At 38.8% G+C, this 27659-nt stretch overlaps 1 protein-coding gene across 2 annotated transcripts in view; it reads right to left on the bottom strand.

Moving 5' to 3' along the window:
- The window catches only part of LOC150081824 (ATP-binding cassette sub-family C member 8-like), a 1084700-nt gene that overhangs the window by 627466 nt on the left and 429575 nt on the right, over positions 1 to 27659 (bottom strand). For both annotated transcript variants that reach the window (XM_090378918.1, XM_090378919.1), the window contains one exon: positions 20366 to 20531. In XM_090378918.1, coding sequence (XP_090235044.1) covers positions 20366 to 20531 — 166 coding nt within the window. The remainder of the gene's footprint in view (positions 1 to 20365; positions 20532 to 27659) is intronic.

The following is a 27659-nucleotide window of genomic DNA, read 5'->3' as shown; positions in this document are numbered from 1 at the left end:
AGGATGTCTCGCAATCTGCCTTCGCCTGCCTAACCTCCTTTGTGACCTGATTACAAACTAGCTTATATCTACCATAGGTTTCTGAGTCGCTTGATAATTTATATGCATCCCATGCATTTTTCTTCTCTGTTACAAGTCTCATTAGTTCATTTGATAACCATTTAGGCCTAAACCTTGAACAATATTTCTTAATAGGTATGAAATTTTTAGTAGCATCCACGATTAATTCCTTGAATGCTTCCCACTTAGAATTTACTGTTGGTAACCTCGTCAGTTTATCCCACTGCACAGAATTTAAAAATTTTCTGAGAACACTGTACTCACCTTTACAGAAGTAAAAACCCTTTCCTTTACCCCTGATGGTAATTATATCTTTAGGTAAATCCCACATCAGTACGCTGTGATCACTGCCTCCTAGTGGTTACTTTATCCGCAAATTCTTAATACACGAATGATCACTGCTGATAACCAGTTCAAGAGTATTACTTTCTATGGTTGCCTCTCGAACATGCTGCTGCAGAAAACAATCATCCAATAAATCCATAAACGTCTGACTAGTGTGCGACCAACCCACAAGTTCCAGTCAATATCTGGGAAGTTAAAATCCCCCATTATAAGACATTCTGATTTACTGGCCCACTCTATTTCTCTGTATAATTTTTCATTGTACCCATTTGAGTCATTAGCCTATAACACACTCCTACTCTTATTTTTGCTTTCACAGTGCTTATGTCACACCAAACTGACTCAACGGTGCAGTGTTAGCATTAGCATTAGTAGAGGCATATGATGCAAGAAAGCAAGCTTATTCAGCATCAGCCAAAAAAAAATTTAATAAAATAAAAAAAAACAACACTACTCCCATTTCACCCCTCCGTTCGTTCGAAATACCTATCCAGCTGAGCCTTAAATTTGTTTAGGCTATCAACTTCAACAACAAGTGATGGAGTCTATTCCACAAACCAACTGCCCACTGGCTAAAGGCAAATTTCCGCACATCTATCCGACATCCGTCCTTCCTCAATTTGAATTTATGCCCTCTCAGGTGATTATTCTGAGCAAGAGGAAGAATCCCATCGGCATTGAGCATGCTCAAGCCATTGAAAGCCGTATACACCTCTATCAGATCACCTCGCCGATGCCTGGTCTCCAGCTGTAATTTGCAAAACTTAAGCCTTTCTTCGTAAGAGCAACCCTTTGTTCCATTCACTAATCTTGTTGCCCTTCTCTGTACTCGTTCCAGCAGCTTTACATCCTTCTTGAAATGAGGCCTCCAGACCTGTATACAGTACTCAAGGTGTGCCTGACCAATGCCTTATACAAGGGAATAATCACATCCCTGTCCCTGCTAGAAAAATTCCTGTATATCATTGACAAGACACCATGAGCTACTCTTGCAGCTCTTCTGCACTGCTCAGAGAACTTCATATCTGCCTGCACAATTACCCACAGTCCTTTTCATTCTCTACCACTGTCAGCGTAGTACCACAGAGTTGATACGTTGATCTGGGGTTACTGTTTCCCATATGTAGTACTTTACATTTGTCAATGTTAAACTTCATTTGCCACCTCTCAGCCCATCTGCTCAACCTTTCCAGATCCTGTTGCAGCAGCATAGTATCATTAGTGTCCTTAACAACCCTGCCAACCTTGTATCGTCTGCAAACTTGGACATTAAGCCTGATACACCATTATCAATATCATTTATAAATACAGAAAACAACAATGGACCCAACACTGAACCCTGAGGAACTCCACTAATAACATTAGTCCACGTTGAGCAGTGTCCATTGATTACCACTCTCGGTCTTCTGCCACTCAACCATCCCTTTATCCATAGCAGCAATTTGCCTCCGATGGCACACTTCTCCAATTTGTGCAGCAGTCTTCCATGCGCAACAGTATCAAAAGCCTTTCTAAGATCCAAATATATAATATCAAAGTTATTCCTGCATCCAGTTCTTTTGTGACTACATCATAGTATCCAATCAAATTGGTCAGAGACCTGCCCTTAACAAAACCATGCTGTGTCTGAGCTCTAACTGAATTCTTGTCCAGATGATCCTGCAGTGCTTCTTTAACCAGTGCCTCCATTAATTTTCCTGGAACCGAAGTTAAACTAACAGGTCTATAATTACTTGTGTCAGCCTTTGATGCTCCTTTGTGAATTGGGGTTACATTTGCACATCTCCAGTCCTTGGGTACCTCCCCTGAGTCCAAAGAAGCTCTCATAATTATGGCTAGGGGTTTGCTTACTTCCTTTGCTGCCTCCTTTAATATGACTGGATAGATCCCATCCACCCCAGGTGCCTTTTTTTATGTTTATCCTCAACAATATCTCCTCCACTTTCCTCTCAGTTATTAGAAAATCATCTAGCTCACTGCCAATGTTTACTTCACCTACGACATTCCCCTTCCTGAATAACTCCTCATGTGTGAATGTAGATGCAAAATACTCGTTTAGATTGTTAGCCACCTGAGCTGGATCCTCAACTGTTGAACCATCAACATCCAGTGGACCAATCTGATTCATCCCTTTCCTTCTTGAGTTTAAATAGGTAAAGAACTCTTTTCTGTTTTTCTTTGCATCCTTTGCCAAGAATTTCTCATAATCTGCCTTTGCCTGCCTAATCTCCTTTGTGACTTGGTTACAGACCAACTTATATCTATCGTAGGCTTCCATGTCACCCATTAATTTGTATGTATCCCATGCATTTTTCTTCTCTGCCATATGTCTCATTAGTTCATCTGACAACCATTTAGGCCTGAACCTTGAACAATATTTCTTGGTTGGTATGTAAAGCCTGGTAGCTTCCAAGATTAGTTCCTTGAATGCTTCCCATTTTGAATTTGCTGTGGGTAACATCATCAGTTGGTCCCACTGTATAGAATTTAAATACTGTCTCAGACCATCATAGTCGCCTTTACGAAAGCAAAAACCCTTCCCTTTACCTCTGATGGTATTTACCTCCTTGAGTAAATTCCACTTCAGCACACTGTGATCACTGCCACCCAGTGGTTCCTTTATCTGCAGATTCCTAATGCATGAAGAATCACTACTGATAATCAGATCAAGAGTATTACTCCCTCTAGTTGCCTCCCGAACTTGCTTCTGTAAAAAACAATCATCCAATAAATCCACAAAAGCCTTGCTAGTGTTTGAGTGACCAACCCACAAATTCCAGTCCATATCTGGGAAATTAAAATCCCCCATTATAAGACTCTCTGATTTACTGGCCCATTCTATTTCCCTGTACAGTATCTTATTATACTCATCAGAGTAATTAGGCCTATAGCACACTCCTACTCTCAATTTTGATTTACCTATGCTTATGTCACACCAAACTGACTCGACACTGCCCTGTCCATCAATGTCGACTGGCTTCACTTCCTTGGATTTTATGTGTTTTTTAACTAATAGCATAACCCCTCCTCCCCTCCCCTCCTGTCCTGTCTATCCTTTCTATACACATTGTACTCCCCAAATTCCAATTCTGCATTCCTTATATCTGTGTGACACCACGTCTCTGATATCCCAACAATATCTGCCTTTAATGTTTTGAGCAATACCTCAAATTCACCAAATTTATTTACTAAACTCCTAGCATTGGTGTACACGCAAGTATACATGTACCTGTTTCTATTCTTAGCTACCCTAACACAACCCATGTGTTTACTTGTACCGCAATGACTTCCAGCAGTCTCTGAAATATCCTGCATCTTGTTTTTCAGGCTTCTGCTCATTCCAATAGAAGCAGTGCAAGAATCTTTTTCACCTCTGCCAGTGGCTACTGTTAATCCATTAGTCTTTGTCTCCCCCCAAGCTAGCAGTTTTCCGACCCACCTAACACTGCCTCGATAGCATCAGCAAATATTCTTGCACCCTTTCTATTTAAGTGTATCCCATCCCTGTAGAAGCAATCTCTCCTGTTAACAAGTACATTCCAGGCTGAAAAAAATTGTACCCTTGAGCCTTGAACAATCTTTCCAGGGCCGAATTGATCGACAAGGCTCTCATCATATACTCCCTCCTATCGTGTCTGGGCAGAATTGCAGACACTTTCAAATTCAACCCTACTTCACGGCTTTTTTTCAACAGTGACCTGTACTTGTTAAGTAATTCCGCTGGTCTCCTACTCTTAATATCATTAGTGCCAACGTGTACAACTATATCACCTTTTGTGCCCTTAAAAGATGATATCTGCTCTACAACGTCATCAACCTTTGCCCCTGGCAGACATAACTTGGTCCTGTTCCACCTATCCTTTTTACAAAGCATGTTCCCCTTTTCCCTGACAATAGAGTCACCAACAACTACTAGTTCCTGTGGGACCAGCGCATTCTGCCTTGGGGGCTGCCTCTGTGTTGCAAGATGACTAAGTGCAAGCTCTGGCGTTGATGTGGGCAGCTGAGAGCTTGATGGGCCCCTCATTTCCTTCGAGGGCATCCACCCTGTCCTTCAAGGTCTCATATAGGCCCATAACAACGCCGAGTTGTCGCCTAATTTCCTTGCACTCCTTGCATCGTGCACACACAAAGACATCCCCCATGGCAGTATCATGTCCCGTACCCGATTGCTCCGCAAACATCAAGCAAACAGTGCATCTTAAAAGGCTGTGATTCAGAGGGCAACTGCTCCCCTCAGTTCTCCCCTGAGTCACAGCACTCCCATTAGCTTGAGCCTTTTGCTTTGCTGCTCTGGTCATAGTCATGATTTTGATTTAAATGTCAATGAAATTACAATTTCAGAACAAAATTAAAACCTTAAACTTGTATCTTAACACAGTTATAACGCTATATTTATTTTTCAGTATCGAGTGTTATCTACGAGTTACCTTTATATAACTTCCGTATCAAGTATGTATTAATTATTTGTTACGCTTGTACTCTAAGTCGTTATATATATATATATAGTTAAAAGTACAATTTAATTGACAATGAAGTTTAACAAGATTAATAGATCTACTGATTAATTGACAATATTATATTATGCATTATACTATACAAAGCTAATGCTATCGAATTCCGGATATGCTGTATCGCGTTTCAGTAACGAGTGTTATCTACGAAATTCCTTTATATAACTTCCGTATCAAGTTATGTATTAATTATTTATTTTTACTAATTATTTATGTTCCATAACCTAAGTGGTTATATGTATAGTTAAAAGTACAATTTAATTGCCAATGAAGTTCGACAAGATTAATAGATTTTACTGATTAATTTTCACATAACAATGGCGGCTGTTTATGAACGGTAAACACGTGGATTTGATACCCTTTCCGATACTAAGTAATACCTACAAATCTCTATCTAAGTTACTTTAAGTACCGTAAACAGGAATATAAAGCTACTCTAGAAATAAGTTATGTCAATTTAAACTAATAAAGCAGAAAATAAATCAGAAAAAACTTCTCTGTTCCAAGAGCGGCAGAAAGGCACGTCCGCACAGGAAACTCTCGTCATCTATATCAACTGGGTGCACTTCTTTCGATTTTGTTTTTCTTAATTACCAGCATAACACCTCCTCCCTTTCTATCCTGTCTTCCTTTCTGTACACATTGTACTCCCCAAATTCCAGTTCTGCATTCCTTATATCTGTGTGACACCACGTCTCTGCTATCCCAACAATATCATCCGCCTTTGGTGTCTTGACCAACACTTCAAATTCATCAAATTTATTTACTATACTTCTAGTATTGGTACACATGCAAGTATACATGCTCCTATTCCGATTCCTAGTTACCCTAACACATCCCATATACCCACCTATTTCAGGATGACTGCCATCCGTCCCCGAAACCCCCAACACCCCTCGCTCCAGGTCGCTACTTATTCTAATAGAAATTGTGCAAGAATCACCTTCACCTCTGCCTACGGCTACTGCTAAACTATTAGTCCTTGTATCTCCCCAAGCTATCAGTTTTCCGACCCACCTAATGCTGCCTTGATAGCATCAGCAAATATTCTTGCACCCTTTCTATTTAAGTGTATCTCATCCCTGTGGAAGCAGTCTCTCCTGTTAACGAGTACAGACCAGGCTGAAAAAAATTCTATCCTTTGAGCCATGCACAATCTTTCCAGGGCCGAATTGATCGACAAGGCTCTCATCATATACGAATGAAATAACGGTTTTATGTAAATTAAGTAGTAATCCACAAAAACGTTTTATCTAAATTGAAATAAAAATAAACAGCGTAACTATAACTATAAGACTACTTATTAAGTACAATATAAAATAACAATTATGTAAATAAAAAGGCAAACATTTATTGCTTTTTCGGAACCTGTAACTCACAGCTGTAATTTTTAAAGAGAGTCAGCACCCTCTCTTGTAAATGAGCATTTTCTCTAGTAGCACATATATCATTGTGAAGTATATTGTATGAGGCACTTCTTGCATCCACACCCCAAAAAAATTCCATATGTACGAATGTAACCGCAAAATATTTATTCAATTTATAAAAAACCGGAACAGATCATCAACAATTACACCATTCATATCTAGTGGACCAATGTGATTCATACCTTTCCTCCTTGCGTTTTTTGCCAGTCTTCTCATAATCTGCTATTTCTTGCCCCTGCTTCATGACTTAATTGCGCAGTAGTTTAAACCTACTATGGATATCTGTACCCTCTGATAAATTATATGTATACCATGTAGTTTTCTTCTCTTCTAATAGTCTCATCATTTCTTGGTAAACAAATACAAGAGTGAGAATATGCTATAGGCCAAATAACTATGTTAAATATAGTGAAGAATAATGTTTAGCACAGTCAAGCAAGCAAGAAGTCGCAGGCAGTTATTGTCCTGCTCTACTTGCCTGTATAGGCATCCAACATCCACTTAGGTCTAAGCCATGAACAGTATCTCTTAGTCGCAATATAAAGCCTTCTATTATCTTCTATATTTATTTTCCTGAACGATCCACATTTAGAAATTGCTGATAGTAACATCATCAGCTAGGTCCCGCTGAATAGAATTTAAAACTGAGACTAGTGTAGTTATCTTAATGAAAGCAAAATCTCGACCCTTCACCGTTAGCAGAAGTTACATCTTTAAGTAAATGCCATATGAATACACTGTGATCACTGTCACAGTTGGTCTTTTATCTGAAGATTCTTAATAAATGAAGAGTCACTGCTGATAATCAGATCGAGTACTGGTTTCTCTCAATGCATCTGTAACATACTGGTGTAGAAAACATTATCCAATAAATTCAGAAAAGTTTTCTACTGTGTGAGGGACTACCTCAGAAATTCCAGCCAATATATTGAAAGTTAAAATCACACATAATAAGACACTCTGATTTAGACTGGCCTGCCCTACCTGCCTATACAGGCAAGTAGGATCGGCCAGTCTGTCACAATAACTGCCTGTGACTCCTTGCTTGTTTGACTGCATTAAACATTATTCTTCACTACATTTAACACAATAATTTGGCCTATAGCATATTCCCACTTTGTTTTTGTTTACCAAGCATTTATGTTACACTAAATTGACTCAACACTGTGCTAGCCACCCATGTCAAATAGATGCATTGTTTTGCATTTCATGTGTTTCACCTACCATTTTTGTCTGTCCTTTCATATACGTAGTATATGAAATGCTGAGCTGAATGTATACAGTCAGTACAGTATCAGCAAATATTACTGCACTCATTCTATTTAAGTGTATCCAATCCCTGTTAAATCTCTCTCTCTCTCTCTCTCTCTCTCTCTCTCTCTCTCTCTCTCTCTCTCTCTCTTCTGGAAAAATTGTCAGTATGAGCTTGAACAGTCTCTACAAGACCAAATTGATTGAAAAGGCTCTCATCATGTACTCCCTTATATCATGTCTGAGCAGAATTACACTTTTTCAAATTTAATTTTAACTTGAAACTTTTTTCTCAAAAATGTCCTGTACTTGTTAATTAAATCCTCAGATCCACCTAATCTTAATATCATTAGTACCAATTTATACAACTATATCATCATTTGTGCCCTAACAGGTAATGGCTGCTTTCTACATCATCTTTAAACCCCGGAAGACATATCCTAATCCTATTCAACCAACCCTTTTTACACATTTGCAGTTCATTAACTGCAAATTAACTGCAGGGTGAAGAGCAGGGTTCCAAAATGCTGAATTCGTACTTAACCTCGTCATGTGCTTTACAATTAATGAATGAACAAATGAACGTCACACGCATGCACACACATAGGCATCCCCTTTAACTGTATCACATCCTGCTAAAGGTTGTTTTGTAAACAGGAAACAAGCAGAGAACATTATAAAAAACCCTGTTTCATAAGAGAACTACCATCAGCAGTTCTCTCCACAGCCAAAGTATTCCTGGTGCTTAGAGCACTTTTCTACACTGCTCAAATTCTGCAAATTGCAATCTGAAAAGAAATACCACAGACATGATTGACTTGAATAAGTAAAGAAGTTAGATGGCATTATTCTTTCTCAGACAATGTACATAAGAGGAGGTAAAGAGTAGGCCTGACATAGCTGAGTGGTCAGGAGAGCGAGTGCAGTAGCACACGCTCTTTGAGTGGACCGGGGTTCAAGCCCGTGACTGCTAAATATGATTAACATTTGTACTGATTGATTTATTGTAAACTCCACCAACCTGGTGGTTGTGCTGGAGTATAAAAACAAGAATAGGGGCTCACATCTGGTGAGTATGGGCTTGGCATACCCAGGGTCCTGAGCTGGATATCATCATTCTTCTCTTTCTTGGTGATTCCTTTCTACTTCTCTCTTTCTCTCTCTCTCAGGGTAATAGGGAAATTTTTTTTTTTTTGGCCGGTGCAGCATAAGCCTCAGGCTTCCTTGCACCATACGGCTAATAATAATAATAATAATATATATATATACATTTTTTAAACTTAAATTGAGGAAGACTGGTTGCAGGACAGAACAGAAATATGCTTTAAGCTAGAAGGTAGATGATTAGATTATCAGAGGAAATGGCCAGATCGTGTGAGATGTGCTGTTCCCTGCACTCCTGAAATTTGGCTGATATTCTATAAGCTTGCTTCCTTACATCATTTGCCATCATCCTGAATACTAAATATATAGCTCAACTTTTGGCTTTCAGAAAGTTGCATATCAAGTAGCTAAGCAGAAGGAAAACTGGAGATATTTTGACCAAAGCAGGAGTTCATCACAAAACACAAAACAGCCATTTTTTGGAAAAAGCAAGTGCTATTTGTATAGTCTACACTACACTACACTAGAAATTAAATTTCACTGACATTTACATTTAATTGACATACACATTAAAATTTAAACATAGGATTCTTTACTATTATAGTATGCTTTCAAGCATTAGCTTACCTAAGATATATCTATCTGTGGAATTCTGTTAGATATCAAGTGATTTTGATTACTTCGAGAAGGATACTGTTGCAGACTTCAACTTATTCAAAAATGTTGAATCAAAGTTTTGTTATTAACAATGGTCCTGCCATGTAGAGCTGGCTGTCAAGAGAATTTCCAAAGTTTTGCCAGAAAGGGAAGATTTGATCCAATTTTTGCTTTGCTCACCTGACTCTCAAACTAACAAATGCAATAAGGAATTGTTAAAATGCTAAGCATGACTTTGAAAAATTATAATTCAAGCTTCCTTGTGCACTTCAGAAATCTACAACCAGGAACCATTACATGCATACTTTCTTCTTTCAAAATAGTGTCTGGTATGTCCTTGCATTGAAACTGACAGAATTTATGCTGCAAAACAACTACTGCTTCATCTATTTCTTTATCAACACCAAAAATTACTGGAAACTTTGAAAATGGTGCACTGCCAGTTGATGAAATTTGTGCTACACCTCAGGATTTGTAAGAACATTATATTTCATTAGGAATGTGTCAAACATGCAGTCACATGCATCAGTAAAGTACTTCCTCACCGAACACAAGCACACAATATGTTCCGCTTGATTTAAACCCACCCCAACCATGGCAGTAAAAATGCTGAGTCAGAGTCATCTTTCTGGTTTAGACTGCTATGGTCTAAAATCTTCTAAAATGGAAGTAGAAAATTTAACAACTGCTGATATAATAAATTTACACATAATATTTTCAACATTTTTAGAAATAATGACCTAAATATGTGAATGAGAGGTATGTTGCAGTGAAGCAGTATGTACAAATTTTCAAATGTTGGCATGATATATAAAAGAAACAAGCAAATTGCTTTATTCGATCCAGAAAATAGAGGAACACAAACAGACTTTCTGCATACCTAGAATTATTAGCATGCTATGGCTGTTTTGTAATGCTTTTATCAGAAGTTTATGATTCAGAATATCTTTTTATTTTCCTGGGGATTTCATAAATATGTCTTCTTTCAAAACTTCTTTTGGATCATAAACTGACATTAAATATCAGTCAGCGGCACTCGCTAGTAAAAAATTCCTGTATTTTTCAATTTTCAATTCTGAAACATGCTCAAGTGGCTTTTCTTCTCACTTGTTACCTCTTTAAATTTACTTTACAAAGGTGGACCCATTCCTACTAGTCTAGTTATATTATTACATGCTTAACCAAAGACAGCTGATATGTGCGCGCATGTGTGCGCGCACGCACACACACGCGCGCGCGCACACACACACACACGCTTCAAAATCCTTTTACTTCAGTGGTACTCACCAGTGGAAATTGCTTAAATTTAGATTTGCTTTTAGCATTTCTTTAATTTTCTCCTTTAATACCCTTGTTGCTCCAGTTTTAACAGCAAGGATATAAATGTTTTTGAGCCTACCAGTACAGATGCGTTATGAACACTGAATTCTAGAAGCCCACCCACTCCCAAAGAAATCGGACATATGAGAGAAAGCTGCTTTCCATTTGACATTTCTTTTTTATTATTATTACCGGTAATAGTAGTAGTATAAAATGTAACCACAGTGGGGTATAGTTTGAGAACCCTTTTATTAGGGCTATCATTAGCAATTGATCACTACCTCTCGTTGTATTATCTTACTATTTCACTATTGAGAAACATATATCCCTAAGTTTTGCAAATCAGAAATGATCAATTTATGTTATTAATAAATTCATATTAATATGGAATGCTATATTTTTTGGAAAAAAAACTGTTGAAAAAAAGCCGTGAATTAGGGTTAAATTTGAAAGTGTCTGCAATTCTGCCAGACAAGATAGGAGGGAGTATATTATGAGAGCCTTGTTAATCAATTCGGCCCTGGAAATATTGTGCAAAGTTCAAGGGGTAGAATTTTTTTCTGCCTGGTCTGTACTTGTTAACAGGACAGACTGTTTCTACAGGGATTGGATACACTTAAATAGAAATGGTGCAAGAATATTTGCTGATGCTGTCGAGGCAGTGTTAGGTGGGTCGGAAAACTGCTAGCTTGGGGGGGGATACAAGGACTAATAGATTAACAGCAGACACTGGCAGAGGTGAAAGTGATTCTTGCACTGCTTCTATTGGAATGAGCAGAAGCCTGGAAAACAAGATGCAGGATGTTTCAGAGACTGCTGGAAGTCATTGCAGTACAAGTAAACACATGAATGTATACTTGCGTGTACACCAACGCTAGGATTTTGGCAAATAAATTTGATGAATTTGAGGTAGGCGGATATTGTTGGGATATCAGAGACGTGGTGCCACACAGATATAAGGAATGCAGAACTGGAATTTGGGGAGTACAACGTCTAGAGAAAGGATAGACAGGATAGGAAGGGAGGAGAGGTTATGCTATTAGTTAAGAAACACATAAAATCCAAGGAAGTAAAGCCAGTCGACATCGCTGGACAGTGCAGTGTCGAATCCGTTTGGTGTGACTTAAGCATTGGGAGATCAAAATTGAGAGCAGGAGTGTGCTATAGGCCTAATGACTCTGATGAGTATAATAAGAAAATGTACAGGGAAATAGAGTGAGCCAGTAAATCAGAGAGTCTTATAATGGGGGATTTTAATTTCCCAGATATGGACTGGAATTTGTGGGTTGGTCACTCACACACACTAGCAAGGCTTTTGTGAATTTATTGGATGATTGTTTTCTACATCAGCATGTTCAAGAGGCAATTAGGGGGAGTAATATACTTGATTTGATTATCAGTAGTGATTCTTCATGCATTAAGAATCTGCACATAAAGGAATCACTAGGTGGCAGTGATCACAGTGTGCTGAAGTGGGATTTACTCAGAGGTAACTAACATCAGGGGAAAAGGGAAGGGTTATTGCTTTCGGAAAGGCAACTACGATGGTCTGAAACAGTATTTAAATTCTATACAGTGGGACCAACTGATGATGTTACCAACAGCAAATTCAAAATGGGAAGCATTCAAAGAACTTATCTTGGAAGCTACTAGGCTTTACATACCAAATAAGAAATATTGTTCAAGGTTTAAGCCTAAATAGATGTCAGATGAACTAATGAGACACATGGCAGAGAAGAAAATTACATGGGATACATATAAATTAACACATGACACAGAAGCCTATGATAGATATAAGCTGGTCTGTAACCAAGTTACAAAGGAGGTTAGGCAGGCAAAGGCAGATTATGAGGAATCTTTAGCAAAGGATGCAAAGAACACCATCAAAGAGTTCTTTACTTATGTAAACTCTAGAAGGAAGGGGATGAATCAGATTGGTCCACTTGATATCGATGGTTCAACTGTTGATGATCCTGCTCAGGTAGCTAACAAACTAAATGAATGTTATGCATCGACATTCACACACGAGGAATTATTCAGTCAGGAGAATCCCAGAGGTGTATTCAACTCTGGCAGTAAGCTAGATAATCTTGCAATAACTGAGAGTAAAGTGGAGGAGAAATTGTTGAAGATAAACACAAGAAAGGCACCTGGGGTGGAAGGGATCTATCCAGTTATATTAAAGGAGGCAGCAAAGGAAGTAAGCAAACCCTTAGCCATAATTATGAGAGCTTCTTTGGACACAGGGGAGGTACCCATAGACTGGAGATGTGCAAATGTGACCCCAATTCACAAAGGAGGACCAAAGGTTGACACAAGCATAGACCTGTTTAGTTTAACTTCTGTTCCAGGAAAATTAATGGAGGCACTGGTTAAAGAAGCACAGCAGGATCATCTAGACATGACTTCAGTTATAGCTCGGACAAAGCATGGTTTTGTTAAGGGGAAGTCTTGCCTGACCAATTTGACTGGAAACTATGATGCAATCACAAAAGAACTGGATGCAGGGAATAACTTTTATATTATATACTTGGATCTTAGAAAGGCTTTTGATACTGTTGCACATGGAAGACTGTTGCACAAATTGGAGCAGTGTGGCATTGGAGGAAAATTGCTGCTATGGATAAATGGGTGGTTGAGGGGGAGAAGACAGAGAGTGGTAATCAATGGACAGTGCTCATCGTGGACTAATGTTATTAGTGGAGTCCCTCAGGGTTCAGTGTTGGGTCGATTATAGTTTTCTGTATTTATAAATAATATTGATGATGGTATATCAAGCTTAATGTCCAAGTTTGCAGACGATACCAAGGTTGGCAGGGTTGTTAAGGACACTATTGACAGTATGCTGCTGCAACAGAATCTGGAAAGGTTGAGCAGATGGGCTGAGAGGTGGCAAATGAAGTTTAACATTGGAAAATGTAAAGTACTATATATGGGAAACAGCAACCCCCAGAGCAACGTATCAACTCTGGGGTACACTGACAGTGGTAGAGAATGAAAAGGTCCTGGGGGTAAATGTGCAGGCAGATATGAAGTTCTCTGAGCAGTGCAGACGGGCTGCAAGAGTATCTCATGGTGTCTTGTCAATGATATACAGGAATTTTTCTGGAATAGATAAGGATGTGATTATTCCCTTGTATAAGGCAATGGTCAGGCAACACCATGAGTATTGTATACAGGTCTGGAGGCCTCATTTCAAGAAGAATGTAGAGCTGCTGGAACGAGTACAGAGAAGGGCAACAAGATTAGTGAATGTAACAAAGAGTTGCTCTTACGAAGAAAGGCTTAAGTTTTGCAAATTACAGTGTCTGGAGACTAAGCACCCACGAGGTGTTCTGATAGAGGTGTATAAAGTTTTGAATGGTTTGAGCATACTCAATGGTGATGCGATTCTTCCTCTTGCTCAGAATAATTACCTGAGATGGCATAAATTCAAAATGAGGAAAGACAGATATAGGATAGATGTGCGGAAATTTGCCTTTAGCCAGTGGGTAGTTGTTTGGTGGAACAGACTTCCATCCCTTGTTGTGGAAGTTAATAGCCTAAATAAATTTAAGGCTCAGCTGAACAGATATTTCGAACGAATGAGGGGTGACCTGGAAGTTGTTTTTTTTTTTTTTTTTTTTTTTTTGCCTTATGCTGCATAAGCTTGATTTCTCTTTGCTCTTTTTCTTTGCATCCCTTGCCAAAGATTTCTCGTAATCTGCCTTCGCCTGCCTAACCTCCTTTGTAACTTGGTTACAGATCAAATTGTATCTATTATAATGTTATGTGTCACGTTATTTTATATGTATCCCATGCATTTTTCTTCTTTGCCATATGTCTGATTAGTTCATCTGACATCCATTTAGGCCTAAACGTTGAACAATATTTCTTTGTTGGTATGTAAAGCCTAGTAGCTTCCAAGATAAGTTCTTTCAGTGCTTCCCATTTTGAATTTGCTGTTGGTAACATCATCAGTTGGTCCCACTGTATAGAATTTAAATACTGTCTCAGGCCATCGTAGTTGCCTTTACGAAAGCAATAACCCTTCCCTTTACTCACGATGGTAGTTATCTCTGAGTAAATCCCACTTCAACACACTGTGATCACTGCCACCTAGTGGTTCCTTTATGTGCAGATTCTTAATGCATGAAGAATCACTACTGATAATCAAATCAAGTATATTACTCCCCCTAGTTGCCTCTTGAACATGCTGATGTAGAAAACAATCATCCAATAAATCCACAAAAGCCTTGCTAGGGTGTGAGTGACCAACCCACAAATTCCAGTCAATATCTGGGAAATTAAAATCCCCCATTATAAGACTCTGTGATATACTGGCCCACTCTATTAACCTGTACAGTTTCTTATTATACTCATCAGAGTCATTAGGCCTATAGCACACTCTTACTCTTAATTTTGATCTCCCAGTGCTTATGTCACACCAAACTGACTCGACACTGCACTGTCCGGCGATGTCGACTGGCTTCACTTCCTTGGATTTTATGTGTTTCTTAACTAATAGCATAACCCCTCCTCCCTCCCTATCCTTTCTATCCTTTCTGTAGATGTACTCTCCAAGTTCCAGTTCTGCATTCCTTACATCTGTGTGTGACACCACGTCTCTGATATCCCAACAATATCCGGCTTTGATGCTTTGAGCAATACCTCAAATTCATCAAATTTATTTGTCAAACTCCTAGCATTGGTGTACACGTAAGTATACATGCACCTATTTCTATTCTTAGCTACCCTAACACAACCCATGTGTTTACTTGTATTGCAATGACTCCCAGCAATCTCTGAAATATCCTGCATCTTGTTTTTCAGGTTTCTGCTCATTCCAATAGAAGCAGTGCATGAATCACTTTCACCTCTGCCAGTGGCTACTGGTAATCTATCAGTCCTTGTATCCCCCGAAGCTAGCAGTTTTCCGACCCACCTAACCCTGCCTCGATAGCATCAGCAAATATTCTTGCCCCCTTTCTATTTAAGTGTATCCCATCCCTGGAGAAGCAGTCTCTCCTGTTAACAAGTACAGTCCAGGCTGAAAAAATTCTACCCCCTTGAGCCTTGCACAATCTTTCCAGGGCCGAATTGATCAAAAAGGCTCTCATCATATACTCCCCCCCCTATAGTGTCTGAGCAGATTTGTAGACACTTTCAAATTCAACCCTAATTCAAGGCTTTTTTTCAACAGTGACCTAGTATTAGTATTAGTAACGGCCGCATGGTGGAAGAAAGTCTATGGCTTATGCTGCACCAGCCAAAAAAAAAAAAAAAAAAAAAATCCAAACAAAACAATGATAAAAACAAAACAAAAAAAAAATAAATAAATCAATAAATAAAATAAATAACTAAATAATAATAATTAATAAATAAAAAAAATAAAATAAAAAATAAATGAAAAGGAAATTAAACCTATCATCCTATGCGCTTCCCTTACCCGAAAGTACTATCCAGATGACCTTTGAATTTCCCCAAACTGTAGGCCTCTACCACCCATGAAGGCAACTTATTCCAGTAATTTATAACTCGCTGGCTAAAATAAAACTTCCTCCAGTCCAATTTAAACATTCCCCCCCCATAACTTGAATTTATGTCCCCTAGTTCTAGCATCATTTAGAATCTTGAAAATTTTGTCCTCATTCATTTTACTGATGCCTCTCAGAGCTTTAAACACCTCAATCAAATCTCCTCTAAGGTGTCTAGTTTCCAAACTCTGCAACCCACATATTCAAAGTCTTTCTTCATAAGGACACCCTTTTGCCGATCTCACCAGGCGAGTTACCCATCTTTACACCCTTTCAAGAAGCTCGATGTCTTTCTTTAGGCGCGGTCTTCATACTTGAACACAGTATTCCAAGCGTGGTCTAACAAAAGCCTTCTATAATGGGATTATCACGTCCCTATCTCTACTTGCAAAAGTTCGATAGGTCATCGATAGGACACCATGAGCCTTCCTTGCAACCTGTTTACAATGCTCAGAGAATTTCATGTCTGACCGTATCATAACACCCAAGTCCCTTTCCTCCAGTACTGGGTTTAGTTGAACTCCACCAAGTGAGTAAGTTGTTTTGGAATTGCTGTTTCCCAGGTGTAATACCTTACACTTTGTTGGATTAAAGCACAGCTGCCATTTTTCTGACCATTCCTGAAGTCTATCTAGGTCTCTCTGAAGAAGCTCAGCTTGACAGTGATCATTAACTACTCTACCAATTTTAACATTATCTGCAAATTTAGACATCATGCTCTCTATCCCTTCATCAATGTCGTTTATGAAAATTAAAAACAACAGTGGCCCTAATACTGATCCTTGGGGAACCCCACTTCTTACATCAACCCAATCTGAGGAATAGCCATTTATCACAACCCTCTGCCTCCTGCCCTGAAGCCATCCTTCTATCCATCTAAGGATTTTCCCAGTGATTCCAACCTGTTCCAGCTTATAAAGCAACCGCTCATGTGTGGGACTGAGTCAAAAGCTTTGCTGAAATCTAAATAAACAATGTCGAAATTATTCCCTAAATCCAGCTCGTGAGTGACCCTTTCGAAATAGCGAACCAGATTTGTTAAACATGATTTTCCCTTTACAAAACCATGCTGAGTATCCTTGAGAATTTCTCTTTGATCCAAATGATCCTGAATTCCACTCTTGATCATTGCCTTCATGATTTTTCCTACTACTGAAGTCAGACTGACAGGTCGATAATTTCCAACTTCACTTTTAGAGCCACTCTTATGTATGGGAGATACATTTGCACATTTCCAATCCAAGGGAATCTCCCCAGAGTCTAGTGATGCTCGCATAATTTGCCTCAATGGTTCAATGCACTCGCTTGCCACCTCTCTTAAGATTATAGGGTATATTCCATCAACTCCAGGAGCCTTACTGGTCTGTAGGCTCGAAAGATTTTTCATTAAATAATCTTGCGAAATTTCAATATCATTAATTACATATTTTTTAACTTCGTTCCTACAATTTCCCATTGCCACAAAACGTTTTTCATTTGTAAATATCAATGCAAAATAACTGTTGAGTTCATCTGCAATGGCAGCTGGTGTATTTATTACTATCCCCTTTCCCTTACGTAAAGATCCAATCTGGTTTGTCCTGCTCTTCTTGGCATTTATATATGTGAAGAATTCTTTATCCCCCCTCTTTGCTCTGTTTGCTAGTGATTTCTCATAAACTGCCTTTGCCTGTCGAACCTTTTCTGTGGATCTATTACACATCACCTTGTAGCTGTTATAGGCTTCAGTACTTTTTATTGCTGTGTAACCTTTCCATGCCACCCTTTTCTGCTCAAGTAATGCGGCAACTTCACTATTCATCCAACTTGGAACCCTTCTCGTGGAGTATTTTTTTAATGGTATATACACATTCAAGGCATCTGTGATTAATGTTTTAAAAGCGTACCACAGTTCAATTGTATTCATTCTCTGCGCGATACCTACCCAGTTAATAGAGGCCATGTAGTACCTTAAGGCATCGTAATTTCCTTTTCATCTGGTTTGGAAATTAAAACCCATTCCTTTGCCTTTTACTTCTGCTACCTCTCTCGTCATCATCCACTGTAGAACTCCGTGATCACTTCCTGCTACTGGTTCCTCTACTGTCAGCCCTGTTATGTCATCTGATTCATGTGTGATGATGAGGTCTAGGATATTCTTTTCTCTAGCACTTTCCCTGACATGTTGATACAAATAACAGTCATCTAGTTGATTTAAACATTTTGTTCCCCATGTCGAGTTTCCTTCCCATTTACTCCAATCAATTAGAGGCAAATTGAAATCACCAATAATAAGGCATTGATGCTTACTTGCCCATTCCATTTGCATGTAGAGGCTTTTGTCATAATCTTCACAATCACCTGATCTGTAGATTACTCCTACTCGCATTATACCTTTGTTTCCAACTATCTCACACCATGCAGACTCTATACTAGCATGTGAAATGTCTGAATCCGGGAAAGCTATCATCGCACTCAGGCTGCTTCTGATAAGAAGAATTACCCCACCACCCCTTCTATCTAACCTATCCTTCCTAAATACATTATACAAGCCATACTGAAACTCATCATCCCCAATTTCTGGGTGGCACCACGTCTCTGTAAGCCCTATTATGTCCGCGTTACTTGTTTTAACCAGCAGTTCGAATTCGCTCATTTTATTGACGACACTTCTAACGTTACTGTATAAACAATTAAGATTTACTGTTCTTGTATATTTAACAACCCTAACACAAGCCTTGAAGTTTTTTAGGCTCTCTTCCCTGATATTAGCTACCCACTCACGTGAAACATCTTTGCCCCCAGAACATCTAGGTAATACGTCCAGTTGGGGTAACAGATAAGAACTCTTAAGGTATGTGAAAGAGTTACATTGACCAATATTATCAGATAAACGCGTGTCAGTATTACCCACATCCCCCCTAACTAGCAGTTTCCCTGAGCCTTTAAGGTATCCTCAATAATATTGGCAAAAACTTTTGCACCACCTTTGTTTAAGTGTATCCCGTCTCTACAAAACAAATTCCTTCTACCTACAAGTGTGGGCCATGCTGATAGAAATTTACCCCCTAAAGCCTTGCAGATTCCTTCAAGCCTTGAGTTAATCCACAAGGCTCTTAACATATAATCCCTCCTATTGTGTCTGGGCAGAATTGCAGACACATAGACATTATGGCCTAGCTCGCGACATTTCCTCAGCATTGGTCCTGTATTTTTCCAACAAATCGTCAGATCGTGTACGTTTAATATCATTTGTCCCCATATGAATAATAATATTTTCTTTACCCCCTTTAAAATCTGACAATCTGTTGGTGACATCATCAATAGTTGCTCCCGGCAGACATACCCTGGTTCTGCTCCACCTATCTTTATTACAAAAAATATTCCCCGTTTCCCTGACAATGGAGTCTCCTAATAAAACAATGTCCTTTTTAACCAGAGTAGTTTGCACTTGGTTTTTCTGTTTTGAGGCTCGAATCGGGTGTGCATCACTTGGTAGATTGCTGGAGTTTTGAGTCCCTGACGAGCTCCCAGATGCATTATTTTCGAGGGCAAGCACTCGTTTTTTCAGGGAATCAAATTGTTCCATCAGTGCACCAAATTGTAATTTAAGATCGGTGCACTCCTTACATCGATCACAAAGAAAAGAATACCCAGGTGAGGTAGGATTAGTCACCAGGTCAACCTTGGAAATCATTCCACAGGTTCCACAACGGATTAAATCATGACTTACCCGTAAATCGCCATCTGCTATTTCCGTGTGAGTCACGATACCCTGTGACGTGTTTAAGGAAGATCTCGTAACTACCATTATAAAATTAAATAAATATCAATGAAAGTAACTTTAAAAAATTATATCTATAATATTATTAAAATCAAACAGTTACCGGAAAACCTATAACAAAATAATCCAACAATATCTAAATAAATCAAATATTTAAACGCACTATCCAAAAGTAAACCACTTAACTGAGGAGCCCTGTCTAAGCACGTCCGCTCACCTCGAATGCCAACGTAGTATATGTACTGTACTTGTTATGGTGCTTTTTCGTATTCTGACTCACTTTCTCTATCTCTCCATTATATGAACTCCTCCGACTGAGTGGTCAGTATGAAGTAAAAACAGATTTTTTTATAAAACAAAACTAGCTTTATAACAATGCACACATAAATACATCATTTATCACCTTACCAACAGAACAAGGCGAGCCTGTGAATAAAAAGCACGAGCCAAGGCAATTCGTTGCTTCTGTCCTCCACTAAGATTTACTCCTCTTTCTCCAATTTCAGTCATATCTCTGGCAGGTAAGAGATCAATATCTGGTTGCAAGGCACATGCTTGAATAACCTGATGATACCTGGATAAAATAGCAGCAGAATAAAGATAATCTCAGTAGAAAATAATTTTATACAATAACTAAAATTTAAATTTATTGGCAACAAAAGTTAAAGAATATGCCATCATCATCATATGCCATTTCAATCCACTGTAGGATGAAGGTCTCTCCAGCAACTTTCCATTTCCTTCTGTTTTAAGCACTGGCCATTCATTTACTACCCAAAAACTCCTGAATTTCACCTATCCATCTCTGCCTTTGTCTTCCAGGTTTTCTTCTAGCTCCTTTTGGGTACCATTCTGTTATTTTCTTAGTCCATCTTTCATCATGTCTTCGAGCTATGTGTCCTGCCAAAGACCATTTTAGTTCTTTAGTTTTGATAAGAATGTCCTTTACTTGAGTTTGCTGCCTAATCCATGTGTTTCTCTTCTTATCTAACAGTCTGATTCCCAATATAATTCTTTCCATTCTTCGCTGTGTAGTTCTCAGCTTCTCTTCCATTCTTTTGGTGAGTACCCAAGTTTCACTTCCATAAGTCATGGTGGGGAGTATACATTGGTTCATTATTTTACGTTTCAGACAAACTGGGATATTGCTCTTCAGTATGTGACTATATTTCCTGAATGCTATCCGTCCAAAATTTATTCTTCTCTTGGCTTCCAGCCATTTATCATTATTACAGCTAATAACTTGTCCCAGATAAGTATATGACTCCACCTTTTCAATTACTGCTCCTTCAATCATTATTTCCCTTTCTGTGGCATACTTGTTCATCATTACCTTTGTTTTAGCCATATTCATCTTTAGTCCAAAATCCTTACTAACTGTGCATAACTGATTAAGATTTTCCTCTAATTCTTTGGGATCATGGCTTATGACCACAATGTCATCTGCAAATCGTAAATGGCTTAGGTATTCTCCATTCACATTGACTCCTTTCTGTGACCAGTCTAATCTTCTGAAAGCTTCCTCAAGGGCAGCAGTAAACAGCTTCGGAGATATTTTGTCTCCTTGTGGAACTCCTTTCTCAATTTTAAATTTCCAACTGTCTAGTCTAATAAAGGAGGTAGCACTCTCATATATTTTCTTCAAAATCATAATATATGGGGTATCTATGCCTTGTCTTTCCAGTGCCCGAAACAATGCCTTATGCTGTATGGAGTCAAATGCCTTTTCATAAACCACAAATGCCAGGCATAATGGTGTTTTATATTCATTTGCTTTCTCCATTAGCTGTGATATAATGTGAAGGTGATCCATAGTTGAGAATCCTGTCGTAAAGCCAGCTTGCTCTTACGGTTGATTCTCATCAAGTATTCTTTCTAATCTGTTAGTAATGACCCTTGTGAACAACTTGTAGAGGTGGGATAACAAGCTAATTGGTCTATAATTTCCAATTTCTGATTTATCTCCTTTCTTATGCAGCAAAACTATGATTGCATTATTCCACTGCTTAGGCATCACACCTTTTCTAATGCACTTTGTGAAGAGGCTTGCCAGTTTTTGTGTTATGTCTCTTCCTCCCAATTTTAACAACTCTACAGTAACTCCATCTTTCCCCGGGGCTTACTGATTCTTCATTTTCTTCAATGCATGTTCTACCACCTCATCAGGAAGAATATCGGGTATGTCGTATGTGTTGTTACTTTGTAATCCATCTTCCCCACTGCTGGTATCATTCTCTCACTCCTTGTATAATTATAGTAGAAGTAGTCTTTTCCTCTATAGTAGTCTTCTGCTATTTGAATTATAGCCTTCTCTGCTGTTTATAAGTACACCATCGTATTTTTCAGTTTCACTATCATTTGTCTTTCTATATTACTGCTCATGGCTGCTGATTTAAATCCTTTATTTTCCCTTAATGCTTGTTCTACTTTTCTTGTGTTAAAGCTTCTTATGTCCTCTCTGAGTCTCTTTCTAATGGCTTCGCATAACTCAGTATACTCAATTTTTCTCCCTGTCAGTGTTTTTCTTGCTCTTCATTTGTCATCTTTGGTTCATCATGACAAGTGTTTCTTGACTAATTTTATCTTCTTTGGACTTCTTTTTCCCTATAGGTTTCTTGGGCTTTATCACTTTCAGAAAGTTGTATTATTACTTGTCGATATCTTGGTCCTGAGCAGTCTGCAGAAGCTCAAACTTGTTCTTAAGTTCCAGTACATACTGCTTTTTCTCCTCCTCTGTTATCTCAAAGACCTTTGTATTATTTACTCGAGTCAGTTTTTTCCTTTCCTACATCTATATCAAGTGTACATGTTACCATTCTGTGATCACTTCCAACATTTACCTTATTCAGGATGGAAACATCATTCACAATATATCTTCTGTTAGTGAGGATGAAGTCGATTTCATTAGTTGTTAATCCATTTGGACTCTTCCATGTCCACTTTCTGTTCACCCTTTTCTTGAAAAAAAGTGTTTATTACTGACAGTCCTTGAGATTCTGCAAATTCCATAAGTCTTTCACCTCTTTTATTTCTTTCACCAATTCCAAAATTTCCTATAATTCCTCTTTCTGCACTGCTTTGCCTTTTTCTAAACTTAGCATTGAAGTCACCCATAATAATAGTGTAGTGGGTTTTCTGCTCATCTAGAAGACTCTCAATTTCAGTGTACATTTCTTCAACCTGTGACTTGTGAAATGTTTGCAGAACTCTCTGGAGCGGAAGAACATGATATTGCCATGGGGGACGTCTTTGTGTGTGCACGATGTAAGGAAATCAGGCGACAACTGAGCGTTGTTATGGGCCTATATGAGAGTTCGAAGGACAGTGTGGTTGCCCTCGAAAGATCTAAATTGAGGGGCCCATCAGGCTCTCAGCTGCCCACATCAACGCCAGAGCTTGCACTTGGTCATCACGCAACACAGCGGCAACCCCCAAGGTAGAAGGCACTGGTCCCACAGGAATTAGTAGTTGTTGGTGACTCTATTATCAGTGAAAGAGGGAATATGGTATATAAAAAGGATAGGTGGAACAGGACCAGGGTATGTCTGCCAGGGGCAAAGGTTAATGACACTGTAGAGCAGATATCATCTTTTAAGAGCAGAAAAGGTGATACAGTTGTACACGTTGGCACTAATGATATTAGGAGTAGGAGACCGGCAGAATTACTTCACAAGTACAGGTTACTGTTGAACAAAAGCCAAGAATTAGGGTTGAATTTGAAAGTGTCTGCAATTCTGCCCAGACACGATAGAAGGGAGTATATCATGAGAGCCTTGTCGATCAATTCGGCCCTGGAAAGAACGTGCAAGGCTCAAGAGGTAGAATTTTTTTCAGCCTGTACTCTACTTGTTAACAGGAGAGACTGCTTCTATAGGGATGGGATACACTTAAATAGAAATGGTGCAAGAATATCTGCTGATGCTATCGAGGCAGTGTTAGGTGGGTCGGAAAACTGATAGCTTGGGGGGGGTACAAGGACTAATAGTTTAACAATAACCGTAGGCAGAGTTGAAGGTGATTCTTGCACAACTTCTATTAGAATAAGTAGCGACCTGGAGCGTGGGGTGTTGGGGGTTTCAGGGACGCATGGCAGTCATCCTGAAATAGGTGGGTATATGGGATGTGTTAGGGTAACTAGGAATAGGAGTAGGAGCATGTATGCTTGCATGTATACCAATACTAGAAGTATAGTAAATAAATTTGATGAATTTGAAGTGTTGGTCAAGATATAAAAGGCAGATATTGTTGTGATAGCAAAGACGTGGTGTCACACAGATATAAGGAATGCTGAACTGGAATTTGGGGAGTACAATGTGTACAGAAAGGACAGACAGGATAGAAAGGGAGGAGGTGTTATTCTGTTAATTAAGAAAAACAAAATCAAAAGAAGTGCATCCAGTTGATATAGAGGAACAGTGCACTGTTGAGTCAGTTTGGTGTTACATAAGCACCGCGAAAGCAAAAATAAGAGGAGTGTGTTATAGGCCTAATGACTCGAATGAGTACAATGAACAATTGTACAAATAGAGTGGGCTAGTAAATCGGAATGTCTTATAATGGGGGATTTTAACTTCCCAGATATTGACTGGAACTTGTGGGTTGGTCACTCACACACTAGTCAGATTTTTGTGGATTTATTGGATGATTGTTTTCTGCAGCAGCATGTTCGAGAGGCAACCATAGAAAGTATTACTCTAGACCTGGTTATCAGCAGTGATCATTCGTGTATTAAGAATTTGCAGATAAAGGAACCACTAGGTGGCAATGACCACAGTGTACTGATGTGGGATTTACTTAAAGATTTAATTACCATCACGGTTAAAGAAAAGGGTTTTTTCTTCCGTTAAGGTGAGTACAGTGTTCTCAGACAGTTTTTAAATTCTGTACAGTGGGATAAATTGACGATGTTATAAACAGTAAATTCTAAGTGGGAAGCATTCAAGGAATTAATCGTGGATGCTACTAAAAGTTTCATACCTATTAAGAAATATTGTTCAAGGTTTAGGCCTAAATGGTTATCAAATGAACTAATGAGACTCGTAACAGAGAAGAAAAATGCATGGGATGCATATAAATTATCAAGTGACTCAGAAGCCTATGGCAGATATAAGCTAGTCTGTAATCAGGTCACAAAGGAGGTTAGGCAGGCGAAGGTAGATTACGAGAAATCCTTGACAAAAGATGCTAAGAAAAACAGCAAGGATTTCTTTACTTATATAAACTCTAAAAGGAAGGGGATGAATCTGATTGGTATTCTTGACATCGATGGTTCGATTGTTGATGATCCTGCTCAGATAGCAAACAAACTGAATGAGTATTTTGCATCTACATTCACACATGAGGAATTATTAAGGTTTCAAAATGGCAGAAGGTTATCAAATTGTAGCAGGATACTTAATGATTTTGTAATAACTGAAAGCAAAGTGGAGGAGAAATTGTTGAAGTTAAACATAAGAAAAGCACCTGGGGTGGATGGGATCTATCCAGTTATATTAAAGGAGGCAGCAAAGCAACGAAGCAAACCCTTAGCCATAATTATGAGAGCATCCTTGGACTCAGGGGAGGTTCCCACAAACTGGAGATGTGCAAATGTATCCCCAATTCACAAAGGGGTTTTGAAGGGCGACACGAGTAATTACAGACCAGTTAGTTTAACTTCTGTTCAGGGTAAAATAATGGAGTCACTGGTTAATGATGCATTGCAGGATCATCTAGACAAGACTGCAGCAACAATTGAGACACAGCATGGGTTGATAGGATATTATGATGTGGTTACAAAGGAACTGGATGCAAAAAATAATTTTGATATCCTATATTTGGATTTCAGGAAAGGCTTTTGACACTTGTGCATGAAAGACTATTGTACAAATTGGAGCAGTATAGTATTAAGGGTAAGTTGCTACAATGGATAAAAGGATGGTTAAGTGGGAGAAGACAGAGGGTGGTAATCAATGGGTGCTGCTCTTCGTGGACTAATGTTATTAGTGGAGTCGCACAGTGTTCGATGTTTGTTCCACTGTTGTTTTGTATATTTATCAATGATATTGATGAAGGTATATCAGGCTTAATGTTGAAGTTTCAGATGATACAAAGGTTGGCAGGGTTGTTAATGACAGTAATAGCAGTGTGCTACTGCAACAGGTTGTTGTTGTTGTTGTTTGTTAGATTTATTGGTGCACCAGCAACTTAGGCTATAATGCACTAATTACTGTCTGATATTTCCTTCGTTTTTCTTACAGGAGATAGCAGTTCAGATAAGGTGATATTTATTAATAAATTTTAGAAAAAGAAAAATGTCATCTATGTTCTCTCGATCTCCTAGGACACACTGCAGTGTTAAATGATTGTAATTATGAAAATTAGAGGAAAAAGCTGTTTTCCGTTCTTTTTGATATTGCGGGCATTCGATGATGATATGCTTTACTGTTAATGGGCATAAACAATTACGGCATTGTGGAGGGTCACTGTTTGTTAGTAGATAGCTATGAGTGAGGAAAGTATGACCAATGCGTAATCTGGCTAAAATAGTTTCTTCCTTTCTGTTTCGTCTCATGCTGGATTGCCACTGTTTAGGTTCTCTCTTGATTTCAAAAAGTTTATTATTTTTCTGATCTTTCCACAAGTGTGTCCACACTTCTTTATATGTCTGTTTGATAAAGGACTTTTGATCAATATATGGAGTCCTGAAATTTGATGGTATCTCATTTGTGACAATTTTAGCAGCTAAATCTGCCTGCTCGTTTCCTACGATTCCAACGTGTCTAGGGATCCAGCAAAATATTACGAGCTGTCCACGTCCATGAAGTGCTAATAACTGTGCTAAAATTTTCTGTATCAGAGGATGACTAGGGAAGGATTTACACTGTAGAGCATTAACAGCACTCAACGAGTCTGTATAAATGATGGATTTAGCGTACGAGGCTTCTTTTATATTCTCTAGGGCTAGTAGAATACCATATAACTCTGAGGTATAATTACTGCATTCTGGTGGGAGCTGTCTGGAGATGGTGGCATTTGGTAGTACTACAGCTGTGCCAACTTTATTACCAGTTTTGGATCCATCTGTGTATAGCTGAATGAAGCTGCTAAACTCTGTAGAGTGAGCCATATGTATTTGTCTAATGTTGATATCGGAGAAGCTATTCTTTCCCCATTGCTGAAAATGTCTATCAATATTTACTGGAGCCATGGAAAGCCATGGCTGCGTTTCCATGCTAGTATCCTGGAAGGTGTTAGAAAACTTCAGGCCCCAGCTTGTGATCAAAGCTTCAAGCCTAATGCCAGATGGTTTGTTGTAACGCCATTTAGTTTGATAGATTTCTCTCCATTTTGGCGTGAAGAGGTATTGCCACATGGGATGATGTGGGAGACTGCTGATTTTGGCTGCATAATTTAGTAGTAGAGTTTCACGCCTAAGGTGTAACGGTGGTTCATAGGCTTCGGTATACAGGCTTAAGATTGGTGATGTGCGAAAAGCCCCCAGTGCAACTCTTAATTCACTGTGATGTACAGGGTCAAGCCATTTCAATACACTTGGCCTGGCTGAGTCATATGCAGGAGACCCATAGTCTAACCGGGATCTGATTAGTGAGCGGTATAGATGTAACAGCACGTAACGATCTGCACCCCATGACATAGAAGAAATTACTCTGAGAAGATTTAGTTTTCTAAGACAACTTGTACGAATATGTTTTATATGTTC

The sequence above is a fragment of the Mastigoproctus giganteus genome, chromosome 8, assembly GCF_048544385.1.
Source record: "Mastigoproctus giganteus isolate SK-2022 chromosome 8, ASM4854438v1, whole genome shotgun sequence".
NCBI classification, from domain to species: domain Eukaryota; kingdom Metazoa; phylum Arthropoda; class Arachnida; order Uropygi; family Thelyphonidae; genus Mastigoproctus; species Mastigoproctus giganteus.
Note: the sequence above shows the minus strand (reverse complement) of the source record. Positions and strands in the feature narration are given on the sequence as shown.